This window comes from Oxyura jamaicensis, chromosome 1 (assembly GCF_011077185.1).
Source record: "Oxyura jamaicensis isolate SHBP4307 breed ruddy duck chromosome 1, BPBGC_Ojam_1.0, whole genome shotgun sequence".
In the NCBI taxonomy this organism is placed as follows: domain Eukaryota; kingdom Metazoa; phylum Chordata; class Aves; order Anseriformes; family Anatidae; genus Oxyura; species Oxyura jamaicensis.
This window is the reverse complement of record NC_048893.1, coordinates 138,134,435-138,147,460: the sequence shown is the minus strand read 5'-3', so window position 1 is coordinate 138,147,460 and position 13,026 is coordinate 138,134,435. Positions and strand designations below refer to the sequence as shown.

At 41.8% G+C, this 13,026-nt stretch overlaps 1 protein-coding gene across 13 annotated transcripts in view; it reads right to left on the bottom strand.

Moving 5' to 3' along the window:
* Window positions 1–2,061: 2,061 nt before the first annotated feature.
* Window positions 2,062–13,026, bottom strand: part of MAP4K4 (mitogen-activated protein kinase kinase kinase kinase 4) — a 152,911-nt gene continuing 141,946 nt past the window's right edge. For all 13 annotated transcript variants that reach the window (XM_035316117.1, XM_035316112.1, XM_035316134.1 and 10 more), the window contains 6 exons: window positions 12,250–12,384; window positions 8,724–8,824; window positions 7,836–7,985; window positions 7,384–7,543; window positions 5,468–5,607; window positions 2,062–5,321 (listed from right to left, as the gene is read on the bottom strand). In XM_035316117.1, coding sequence (XP_035172008.1) covers window positions 5,238–5,321; window positions 5,468–5,607; window positions 7,384–7,543; window positions 7,836–7,985; window positions 8,724–8,824; window positions 12,250–12,384 — 770 coding nt within the window. In that variant the 3' untranslated portion in view covers window positions 2,062–5,237. The remainder of the gene's footprint in view (window positions 5,322–5,467; window positions 5,608–7,383; window positions 7,544–7,835; window positions 7,986–8,723; window positions 8,825–12,249; window positions 12,385–13,026) is intronic.

The following is a 13,026-nucleotide window of genomic DNA, read 5'->3' as shown; positions in this document are numbered from 1 at the left end:
CCATCACGTGCAGCTGAGAGCCTGGCTACCAGGCACATTTCTCACGTGGCAAAGCAAGAGCCTTCTCATGGCTAAGTTTCCAGGACTGCGTCCCGGCTGGGCTGCCCGTGGTTTCATGGAGAGGAAAAGCAGAGGAAAAGTGTGGTGCTTGCGCAGCACCACAAGTCAGCGCCGGTACTTCTGCAGCGATGTGGGGAGGTGCCTGGGGGAGAGAAACAGCTCTGGGCTGAGCTGCTACAGCTCGCAGGCAGATGGGTGACAGGGCACTGGACTGCAGTGGGAATGCATTTGCCCTGCTATTAGCAAATTAGTTGCCTTTGACATTTTTCATGTGGCACAGTTCTGTGTTGAATGCAATACGCTCTCCCACAGGCTCTTCTCTTCCATTTGCAATTGTTTCTCCTCCAACATCCACTTTTATTTTTTTTTCAATTTTACAGTACTCCCAGACAATGGTGCAGACACAAGCTGAGGAACAAGCTCTCTGCACAATAGGCAGCCCACAACACTCAGCTTTCCCCTTCATTAAGGTCCCACACAATCCTAATTCTCTATCGTGTCTTTCAGCAAAGCAACAAAAAGGAGGCTGCTTCTCCCCTCTCTTCTAATTTGCAGCATTTAAAACTTTAATCTCATGTTTAAGTGTTCTTTACCTTTCATTACTCTTATTTCCACTTACATAATTAAAAGCTTATTAAAAAAAAAAAAAAAAAAAAAAGTGCTCCTTCTGATGTCCGGTCACTCCTTTCTCTGGTCTGACTGCTGCAGTCGATCATTACTGCTGCACTTGTCAGTTTTAAACATGCAGATGCTTTTCTGCATATTATTCTTTTCTGCTCCGTGTTCCTCCCTCCCGCCCTCACGAGGAACTCACTGAGGCCCGCCTCACCACTGCCACCTGCACAAGTCCCACAGAAGAACGAGACCTGCTGCTCAAATGCTGATTTTTTTCCTTCTTCCCGTAAATCACTGCAATTGAGCATTTCTGCCCAGAAGGGTGAAGGCTTTGCACATTCCCTCTGTAGCACCCGCTGGGAAGCTCGCACCACAGAGCCCCCTGGGGCTGCTGGTTTCAGGTGCATACTGCCTGCTTTTGCCTGTGATGAGCAACAGCTCAGGTCTTGCTGGCTACCTCAGGTGCTCGACTAGCCAGAGGATGTTCCAACTCAGGGAAGTCTTCAGCAGGTCCAGGAGGACTGGAGAAGACCAGCAGCTCTGAGCAGCAGCTGGACAAGCAGTTTGCTGGCCCCACTAGCTTTCCAAGTTCAGACACCCTCTGGTATCTGGTACTTGCAGGGGCAGAAAGCTGCAGAGCTCAAGGATTTCAGACACCTTTGTCGGTAGGAAGCACACAAAACCCCGAAACATGTTTCAGCCCTTGCCACCCGAAGATGAAAGCGAGAAGAAAGGCGGGAGGTCGGGCACACATGCTTCCTCCTCCTCCTGCAGAGACCAGCCTGTTCGGAAGGAAACGTCGACTGCTTATCAAGAAAACAGACACAGCCCATGGTGGAAAAACACGTGCAAAAGCCGACAAGAACCCCACCAGCGCAAACAGTGGCGTTGTATCAAACCTGCTCAGTAGTCAAGGCTTAGGACATGGAAAGCTTTGATTTGTGTTGGAGCTGCGCTTTTATACCATGTGTGAATCCCGCTCAGGAGTACAGCTCACGGTGCTCTGTTAGCGGTAAGTGATCCCAGCCACCAAAAATCAGGTCTGGACGGAGGTGGGAGGGCACACTCGCAACACTTCCAGGCTCTCCTTGAGGGAACTTCTTCCTTCTGAACCACTGGCCACTTACTAATATTCCTAACCTTTTCTTTTTCCTTTTTAGAGGAAAACTGTAGTTCTCAAAAGCGCAACTGCACCAGGAGACAGGACTTGAAGGGTAAAAAGAAAAACAACAAAAAAAGCCCTAAAAAGCCCGTGTTTACTGTCAAAGTCTCTACAAAACGATGAGATTCGACAATAAGGCTTTTGTTCTTATGATACATGCAACTAGGCATCATGCAGCTTGACTTCTGCAGCCAGGAGATACTCAAAATACTTTCCACATACAATAGGTGTCAATTTGACTTTATTTAAGGAAAAACGGGGAAAAAACAGTAATTTCCATAATACACAGAAGACAAGTTAGATAGCACTGCAAAAAAAAGGCTGAGTGTTTTACTTGTCACCAGTCTGCTTTGCAGCTCTACGATTAGTAATTTTAATGCAGTTTGTCATTTTGTATTATTGTTTAGCATCTTTATAATCAGCAGAGTTTGGGGTTATAAATCACAAAAAGTGTACTACTACTATGAAAAACTAAAAAACCCACAAAAATCACTTTCAAATAAACCATAAATATGTGATGCACATTAGTGTAACAAAACCATTTTTGTAAACATTTTCTCCAACATAACATGTGCATAAGATAAAAAATAAAAACACTGCAGTCATACAAGTTAGGGTTACTTTGACTTAAAGATACAGAAAATTATTACTTATTAAAGCTTAAAACTAAATCTAGGAGCTTTTCTTTTCTTCTTTGCTTACAAAAGCACTGTTTGAAGAGTTCGATGTCTGTATATGTAGTGGTTTTGTAATACTGTTTTTACCTTGCCATGTTGCTGTCCTGGCACTTCTGCGGAGGCGAAGGCTGCCGCGCGAGCAGCCGGACCGAAGGAGTTTCCCCCCAGGAGCCTCCAAACTTCAACAGCACGTATCCGTGACCTGGGAATCCCTACAGTACTGGAGCATCTTCCTCTGGGAGAATAGCATCAGCTTTCAAGGACTAACTTGGTTTGGGACCGCATAGCGCTGGAAGAATTAAATCACGCAGACTGACACTTGATCAAACCAGCTTCGGTAAGCTACACTACGGGGCCGCTGTGTGATTACACCCACGTCGCTTCTCCGAGTCCCCTTTTAGTTCATTATAGTACAAAAAAAAGTTGATCGTTCTTCTGGCTGAGCGTGCCAGGCATGAAAAGAACACATCCTTCACCTTCAACGCTATCCAAAAGTCATACAGTTAAAAAAAATATTTCTAGGTACTCCTCTGCCAGCAAATGTAAGGCTTTCTTGAGTTTTGATTCTTTTGGTGTGTGGGGTGTGTGAGCGTGTATGTGTGTGTGTGTGTACATGCACTTGTGGTATGCATTTACCACTCTTAAACTGTCTGTGATGTTCACAGGAGAGTCTTCAGCAGAAGCGCTGCTCGGGTTTGCAGGGTTTACAGCAGTCGGGTTGGATACCACAAGAAGGGTCGGTCGAGTCTCAGCTCTGCACAGCGCGCGCTGTCGGCTGGCCACCGACCAGTCACTCGAACGGTCGAGTCTGACTGAAGGAGACGTGTTTAAGAAGCCCTACCTGTCACGCCGTGAGAGAAAGTTAAACGCAGCAGAAGACACAGCCCGTGAAACGCTGGGAGCCTGTTCACTGAATGAACAGCTTAAGGCAGCTGTCAACAAAGTACCCCACCAAAGGAATAATAATAATAATAAAAAAAAGTAAAAACCAAACAAAAAAATGGCTGAATCATGACACTGTGCATTATTACATCACCAACAGATTATTATACACTCAAGGTTTCTCAAGTAATGAACATGTAGCCATTAAACAAATTATTACTCTCAAGACATTTATTACAAATGTCAGAACTTATTCATAAAATAAAACTGACTTAAAAACAAAACAAAAAAAAAGAAAGAAAAAAGCCAGAGCTGGGATCTTACATCTAAACACAGGTATACGCTGTTTTTTTATGAATAAGCAGTATTAACTACATTCTTAAAAGAGTTTTAGTGCATTGCATTCTTAAAAAAGAAAAACATCACCGCCCCAAAACGTTTCCTACAACATTTAACAGTTTATAGAACTAGCCTAGTTATTTTACCTGCCTGTTACTAAGCCCACGTGTTAGAAGAGTGAAACCTCCGGTTTTAGGCTAAATTCGGACTTCTAGTAAGGATGAAATTGGTTCCAAAAAATGCTTGCTTTCCAAATTTAGTAAGCAAATTACATTAATCAGTGTCTCACTGCCATAACGCTACCACTATTGCCCCAATGGACCACTCTCTCCTCCTGCTGAAACTTGCTACACGATAACAGTCAGAAACCTTTCGATCTGGTAGTTTTGGTATTAAGATTAAATTAGACATTAATGGTTTTCATCTAAAAACGTATAAACTAAACCACCTCTTTTATTTTATGCATTAAAAACAATGAGGTAGGCACAAAAAATAAACATATGTAGTTTGGATTTTATTTCTTTTTTTTTCTTTTTTTCTTATTTTTTTTTTTTTTTTAGTTCTGCGAGTGCAGACTGTGGTAAAACTGTTGTTGCACTTCTAGGTTTAAACAAAAATTAAACCTTTAACTGAGGCAGTGCTAATACTGTGACATAACCAAGTTCTGGCCTAACACAGAATCATTATAGAAAATGAATGTTTTTTTTTTTTTTTTTTTTTTTTTTTTTTTGGTTTTTTTTTTTTTTTTTCTTTTTTTTTTTTTTTTATCATCTGCACATGTTTCAGGCAATACCTGGTACACAGAAAATGACTAAAAGTTATTGGCCAGGCCAAAATAAAACTGCAGAAACAAACAAAAAAAAAAAATCAAGAATTCCACCCCAACCCCTTCCCACCCTCCCTGTCCCCAAGAAGAAGTTATCCTAGTCACTGTGTCTTTCACATTTTATAAATATTAACTTCTTAAAACCTGCACCTTCCTCTTTGTCCACATATTGTCACATTACAAAAAAGAAATGTCAATTAAATACATTGTTAACATTACTAGATAGACTAGATCTGCCCTCTGTTTCAGCCAGTCTGACTCTCTACACCACTTCTCACCTTCTCTTGCCTGCCTCCTGTCCACTCAACAGCATGTTCGTGGTAAATCTGTGTTTATTTTTCCTTTTTTTTCCCCCCTCTGTTTCCATATTAACAAACAGAGTCCTTCAAAGCCTAGGAATCCTGGAGCTGAAGGGAAAAAAAGACCTGTAGCTTTCTAGCATGATCCCAAACCTCAAAGACTTTGTAGCACCTGATGGCAATATCTTTACAGCACCAGCTGCCTTGCAGCCTCGGTTGAAAAACAAAAAGAAACCTAACACCAGTGATGCCTGCACACACATTTACACAGAGTGCTGCTGCATTAGTGCAGGTCTGTACTCCAGTTGAAAATAATTCCGAGTTATGAAGATCTCAGACTCTGGATGTCAGCAATCCCTCGCCACAGCCCACTGCTTCTACCAGCTCAGAAGAGAAGTCCTGCCAAGGGTCATGAAATAGACTTGACTGCTTCCACCTGACCGCACGGAGGCAAAGAAGACCTGCAAAGAAAAGAGAGAGGGAAATTCAACAGGTAGAGCAGCAGAGGCTTCAATTTGTTTTCACTGCCCGTGATATTTACGGTGCAGTTACGGCTCTGTACTGTTCATCATCCTGTCAAGAAACTGGGACCGGGGGTGGCTCATACCTTGTCGTTGCGTTCACATAAGAACTTGAGTCTTTGTGCCCTTTTGTGCATGAACACACCGTCCAAGTGTCCAGTTTCCACTGATCGTATTTCGATCGCTTTTTCTCCCCAGCCCATGATCTGATTGGATCGAATATACGCTTTGGGGAGAAAACAACACAACACAGCCCATTAGAACAGGTAGAGGGAAGCACGGAGACTGAAAAAGCAGAGGAATATATTTACACACTCTACTTAGAAATGACCTGCCTGTACGTACTGGAAGTAGACACGCACACTCAGAGTGCTATTTTGGTCTTCAACTTCTTCACAATGCCCCAAAAACCTTTTTTTTTAATTTAAATTATTTCCACGTGGGCTCTCCATGTCAGTAACATACCTCGTGCCTGAGCATTTATGACACAATGGAAGCTTTCCAACCTTCAATTAAATGGAAGGAACACTGAGTTTTACACAGACTTTTTTCTCCCAAGTTTGGCAAGGAGACAGGTTAATTAGGTGTTGACAGGGAGAAAACAGAACCCGATGTTTAAATAGACTAAGCCTATCCAATCTGGAACATCCCCAGCATCAGTTCAGCATCTCAGAGTATTGTTTCCCTGACTTGAAGGAGTTTGGATAAATAAAGCAAAAAATCAAGCATTTTGCCTCAGAGTATCACTGGGGAAACAGATTAGTATTAGAATGAGGAAACAAATCTGTTCTTGATAGCAGTTAAAATTGAATAAAGGAGAAAGGCACCAGCATTATGAAAAGGTATATCCAACAAGCAATTTGATGGATAGTCTTAGGAATTCTGCCAAAGCTAACGTATGGGAAGTTAGTGGAGAATAAGCTGCTGCCTCTGATTTGTATGCATACTTAATATACTTAATAGAACAATACAAAGAATAACAATAGATCTTAGCATGGAAATTTTTGTAAGATTTAATTTCACAATACTTTCCTTTTTATCATAATTGTTTCATATTAATTTTCATTTAAATTAAACCAAATTATCTACTACGGTACAGAGCACATCTCTACCATCATGCATACCACTGTGCTGGATATTTATTTACTTTTACAGATGTCACGAGTGGTAAGTGGGCCAAATAGTTTATTGAAATTGTCAGATGAGATGTTCAGATGATGCCAACTGCCTCAGTGCTATTTACTTCACGGGCACTCCAGTTCCCAAAGCCTCTACGATTTGCCACTTAATATAACCTGCTTGCTTTTGGATCTAGTCAAGAGCTAATCACCAGCAGAATGAATATGCAGTGTATGAAACGTCTTTAAATTTCCTCCTCCGTTATTGTTTGTGTTACTCCATCAGCTATCAGCACTAACCTCCTAATACATGCATCCCTTCCCAAGCAAGTAAACCCAATGTGTTTGCACAAAAAACGAAGGTGTAATCACAGCCCGTCCTATGCTCATCACTGCAATAAAGCAGAACAGATAGCAGAAGCCCCTATATCAGCACTGTGATTACAGTACCATGCTAAGATAGATGAGCAAACTGCAGGTAAATTAAAATAAACCCATCAAATCAGATATACAGACTGTTATCAACATAGTAGCACCCATAATAATATCCTACCTGTCTGCCTCTTTATATACCTTTATACTAAAGGGTTTTCATAAATTTACTGCTGTGCAGCAAAAATTTCGTGGCAACTTGCAAAGGCCCTGGTGTTTATTAAATGAGTTTTTTATTCCTGCACTCCACAACAAGTTTGTTTGGATTTTGTTCTAAAAAACTCAACACAAAACAGATCCATATGAACCCTCTACACTTACTGCAGCTGTTTTCCAGCACTATTACAGCAGCGCTGCCTCTAAATCTGAAGTCAAACCCAATGCATTTTCCTTCTGCCCACATTCATGCTCCCTTATGGCAAAACTGTATCTGATTCTCCCAGGGCACTTACCAACTGAAGTTGGCATTTCTCCCCACTGCAGAACCACATCCTTGGTGATCCTTCCATATGTGTTTACATAAACTCCTTCATCCTCGTAGCAGACCAGTAGCTCCATTCCATCCGTATTCGGGAGAATTATGATTGCATGAGGTTGGATACTGCTCTGGATCTACAGAAACAGAGAGGTAAGGCCAAAGTCATTTTATGCTCACCATGTTGACCAACACCAGACCCGAGTGAGCAGCTCCCAGCCAAGGAGACATATGGACCCTGGGGACAGGACAGCGAGTGAGACACAAGCCCCTGAGATACATTCACTTGGACCTCTCTACTTGCTTTTCCACTGCCAGTGGCTGGCAGTGATCCACAGGGACAGACAGACATGTTGGTCATCTGAGGAAAGGGAGAGAGGGAGAAACCAGAAGGAAAGAAAAAAACTCCAGCCCAGGAACAGCTCTTACATGTGTTGGTAGATAAATGTCATAGACCGATCCCGAATCCACATCAACAGCATGGAAGCCAGCACAGGAGCCATAGATCACTTTTAGTCTCTGACCTTCTTCTACTGTTAGATCCACCAGCAATGGCTTATGTACCAATTCCCCAAATGACTGTAAGACAATAACCAGTGAGATTTACTTTATTGCTTAGAACCACAAGGGTTTTTATAAAAATATGCTCTTAATGCACATATTATAGGTCTATTCCTCCAGCGTGCCTCTGGCCTCCGTTCACCAGATCAGTTGTGTTAGTGTCTTCCACAGACAAGGAGAGATTTACTTAGCACCCTGTTATATTTCAACCACATATTATTATATGCTATTTTCCCTGGGGTTTGATTTAGTTGGTCTGCTCCATTTTAGTGAGGATTGCTTTCCCTGAAGTCCGGGGCAATTTGACACTCCTGTAGTGTTTACTCCAACCCGCACAACCGGCATTAACTGATTGCAAATCAGCCTGCTAATTACTCCGAGTCAGCTAACTTCATTCTCGCAGCATTCAAAATACAATAATGTTGAGCATCAGCTAATGATGCTCACATGAAGAAGTTTCAACTCAGTTCACTTCTCTTGGCCTCATGGTTTATTTATAGAGAGGAAACAAACCATTATGATATTGTGTCATTTTGATTATTAATTTATGGTTGGTTACAACTTCAGAGTTAGAGGTACACTGCCTCTCAGAGCCAACCTCCCACACCCTTTAATGAAAATATACTATCATGTTCAGAGCAGATTTACCAGAGAGCTTGTAACACAGCCATGACAAAATGTCAGACCAGTTTTGTAAAAGGGGTAACTGCAACTTGGTAGGTGAAAATCTTACATGTGACTGAAATATATTGTTACCTTAAAGGCCATAAATTTGTGGTATGGCTTTGGTGCCCATGCATAGACTTCCACAGAACTCTTCAATGCAATTACCAAGAATTTGATTCTTTCATATTTTACTGAAATTAGAAACAAAAATTAATTCAGTAATCATACCAAAGTCATTGCAGTTACTTTAAGGAAGCAGAAAATGACAATAGTTCTCCCTACTTAAATACCTTTCAAGGTTTTCAGTAACACTGCATTTTAGAATTGCTAATTCTATGTAGCTGAGAATTTTGACACATTCCTTCCACAAAAATCATTACTCTTGTCAGCAAGTGAACCCATCACTTCAATTACCTAGTCAGTACACACTTATTTACACTTTTCTTTCCACATTAGACAGTGCTTGCTCATCAGAAATCAGTTTTCAGTCAGGCACAATTACAATAAAGGAAGCCAATGGCTGCGGTAGAGTTTATTGGCAGTCACAATGACAGCTCTGTGGCAGTGGTATTTTGAGCCGAGGGAAAAATTCCCCAGAGAAAGGGAGGGAAAAGGAGGAACTGAAATGAAAAGCTAAGAAATAATGAAATAAGTCCATTTCAAAAACAAAAGACAACTGTTGTTTTGTTGTCGGTTGTTGTTTTTTTTTAATTTGTTTATTGCCAAAAAGTTCTGTTACCAAAAACTTCACAGAAAAAGACTAAGTGGCTGCCAAAAACCTCTTCCTCAGCAGATGGCTTAAAGGAAACAGGTAGCTGGCAAAGTAAACAAGTTATATCAACTGAACTTTCTCTAATTGGCCTTAACCCTAATTCTCTAGTAAAATATATGAGCTCAAGTCACCTTCATGACAATTCTGGTGGCACATTTTACCTTCTGCCTAAAGAATGGAAAAGTTTTCAGACGGGTTAAGGAGTCGGGAGTTTCTCTAGAACATTTCAGAAACAAAAGCCCCAAAGCAGATTCTCCCACAAAAGATGCAACATTATTCATTATTTAGCAACCTTTTTTTTTTTTTGGCAGAGACAAATGCAGCAATCATTGCTTTTCAGCCACAAAATGCTACTAAGCAGTGTTAGTGCAAAGATGTGAAAAAAAATCACAGAGTTTATCAGAAATAATGATGTGTCATTACATAGCTGATCTGCAAATTCTCAAATATCTCTCTGTTGCCACACTCAAACAGTTGGCAAATGTAACCATCAAAAAAAGCTCCGTTTACTCTCACTTTTTTCAGGACAGGACCCATAAAGTCTAGAGTCATTCAAGTAGTGCTGCTGGATCTGTATTTCTAGCTGCCATCTGCCTTTGTGCTGGAAGATATCGTGAGGACTTGCAAAATGTTGAGGTTTGTTAACCTGTTTCTAGTGCTCTTTTTGGAGTAGAGGGGAAAAAAAAGGCATTATTTGGGTGACACCTCGAAAGCTCAAGAGATTTCTTCTTTCTCTTTACCTCAAGTTTTAGGGGAATTTGATGATTTTTCAAACCAATGAGTAATTCCCTGCACCTCCACCTTCTGCCATTATTACTTCCCAACCAAAACTGATTTTGAAAAAGGGCAGGAGTGAAAAATCTCAGACTTGTGAGAACAACGCTTCTTTAATGAAAACTATTTTCATGTCTTTTAGGTATCTGACTATTGTACAAGTCTGTAGTTGTTCTCTGTTGGTAGGCAGCAGGGAGACAAAGCTGCTACTTGCTCCCTTTTACTCTGCAGGAAAGCAAGAATACTGAGCTATAAGTGCTGGAGGACTTGACACTTTTTCAGCAGACAAAAAAAGCCTCTCAACCTCCACAGCTGTACTGACTGAAAAATGGAGCTTTTGTTCAGTCTTGTCTGGCTCGCGAGACTTCTTGGAATATTTTCTTGGGGAAGAAGGGGGTGTTGAATAAAACCACCTTATCTGTGAAAGGGAACCTTTGATAATCTTCGCTCTTTGCTCTGGGTGCTATCTGGGAATTCACCCAAATTTGAAGTTTCAAAAGAGCAATTTATCATTTAGAGGAGCCAAAAGTTGCCTGAAGCGACCAAGATCCATAAATACCACTTCAGCCTGACGTCTGAGACCCCTGTTGCATCAAAGAGACAAGGAAGCAGCCAGTGCCAGCTGCCTCGGTGGCAGCCACCAGACTGCAGGCGCAACTATTCGCAGGGCTCATCCTTCTTGGGAACTGAGGCACAGCTGTCAAAGAGGCCTCTCACCACCTGAAGAAGTCTACTGTACGTTTCTGGTTCAGAGGGAAGTTCAGGGCCAGGCTGCAACAAATCACTCTTCATCCGGAAGAGAATGCTCTTTGTTTCTCACACTTCCCTGCTGGAAAGCCTCCTTTCAATAGCTGTTAATGTATTGTTAACAGGCCACTTCATTACGCTGCTGACACCCTGGGGTGTGATCCCAGAGATGTATTAATTGTTATTATTTTTGTATTGAGTATCTCAAAATACATTTTGAGATGTATTAATTGTTATTAATTGTTTCTGGGGTCAAGCTCGAGCTTCCGCAGTCACTTCTCTGGTAGCTATTGATGACGCCCCACGAGCAGGTTTTTGCAAGAGCGCATGTATGGCAGGAGGAGACCGAGCTCAGTCCGACTGCTGCTGCTCTGCATCGACTGACACAGCTTGAAAGGAACTGAGCTGGCACTTAGGAAAAAAACAAATCAAATGCAGCACCCAGGGTCCATTAAGATTCATCGTGAAACTGAAGCAGGAGAAAGAGCTCTTAGTTCATATCCCCACCTGCAGGGCAGCAGGATCACTGCATATGGCAAAAACTCGATGTGCCTTTACTAGTTTTGGTGGAAGTTTCCACAGCCAAATCCATTTAACCAACTTAAGGCCACTCAAAAGGTACCTGCCTAGTGAAAACACACTTCATCCCTGTAACCCCGTAACTGCATTGCAGAGGATCTGAGACAGCATTAGGAAAGTTCATGAGCTAAGGGGAATCAATGAATCATCTGGAAGTTAAACATATGCTTCTGTTCCCAGATGCCTCCCCAAAGCTCGTGCACTAGCTGGGCTTGCTTTTTCCTCCCACGCTTTTTCTTTTTTTTCCTTCTTTTTTTTTTTTTTTTTCCACCAGTCCTAAAAATCTACATTAAAAAGGCGATGTTATTCACCCTGCTCCCAGATTTGATTTCAGCACGGTAAAATAAGAGGGAAACCTGTTGGTAGAGAGAATGGCTGTTGGTTGACACGAGTCCCTCTGTCACCCCAAGGGTCTAACAAAGGTGCTGAAACATCACCAGCCCTCACTGTCCATGTCAGCCTTCTCCTGGAAGATGCATCCACCATGGGAAGGAGACGGATGGGGGATCTGCGCTTGCTCCAGTTCACAGCCCAGCAACCCACTGCAAAACCTCTCCCATATTCAGTTTAACCCACAGTAACTTGCCATCTGTTCTGACACTTCACCAGGAAAGTTTGTCCTTAGGGATAAAGAAGACAGCCAGCAACAAAAACAAATCTTAAACCCACAAGCTGCATGCACTGCACTTCTCTTTCACAGCCAGCTTCTATCTCGACAATTTGATTACCTCGTTTGCCACTTACCAACTTTATAGTGCACACAGCCTTCCAAGTCGCCCACCGTCGTCCAACCCTGTTTCTTTTCTACTTCGGGATCATTGTGAAGAATTTTATTTCTTAACCAGGACAAATAGTAAACTCGCAACTTGTTCTTCTTACCTAGCCACAAAGGGAGAAAGGTTAGCTTATCTCCCCAGGGAGATAAGTACACACACACAAAGAAACAACCCTACCCCAGCAAACAGAAAGCCCCACAGAACAAGCCAAGGTAACAATGAAAGGGAAACTGCTGCAACCACAGAGATCTCTCCCAGTATTTATGTCCACAACAGCTTTGCTCCAGACTCCACCCCAAAATGCGCTTTCCTGATAATCAATGACAGAGATGCATGGCAATACCACATGAACTGAAAATGATAAACTCTTTGGCTGTCTCAATCTTAGGACAAAAACAGCTTCTACTTGAGAAAGGTTATAATCCCACAACAAAAGCACCAGAGATTCATGCACGGAGATGAAGAAAAAACCCCAAAACATAGCTGAGTAACAAGGGCTTTTTTTTTTTTTTGCACAAAACTCTAAGAGAGGAGCAGGGTAGAATTTGAGGCTCAAAATTACCTACAGAGCCAGAAGAGAGTAGGGACTGGTTTGAAAGAAGGAAGAAAAAGCAAAGAAGAATGGGGTGATAGGGTTATACATTACAACCTTTTTGCAGTTAGTGACCAGGACGTTTCCATCACTTACATCATCCTCTCTGATACAGACTGGTCAAGTTTTACTGAGATTGTTTACTATTTAATT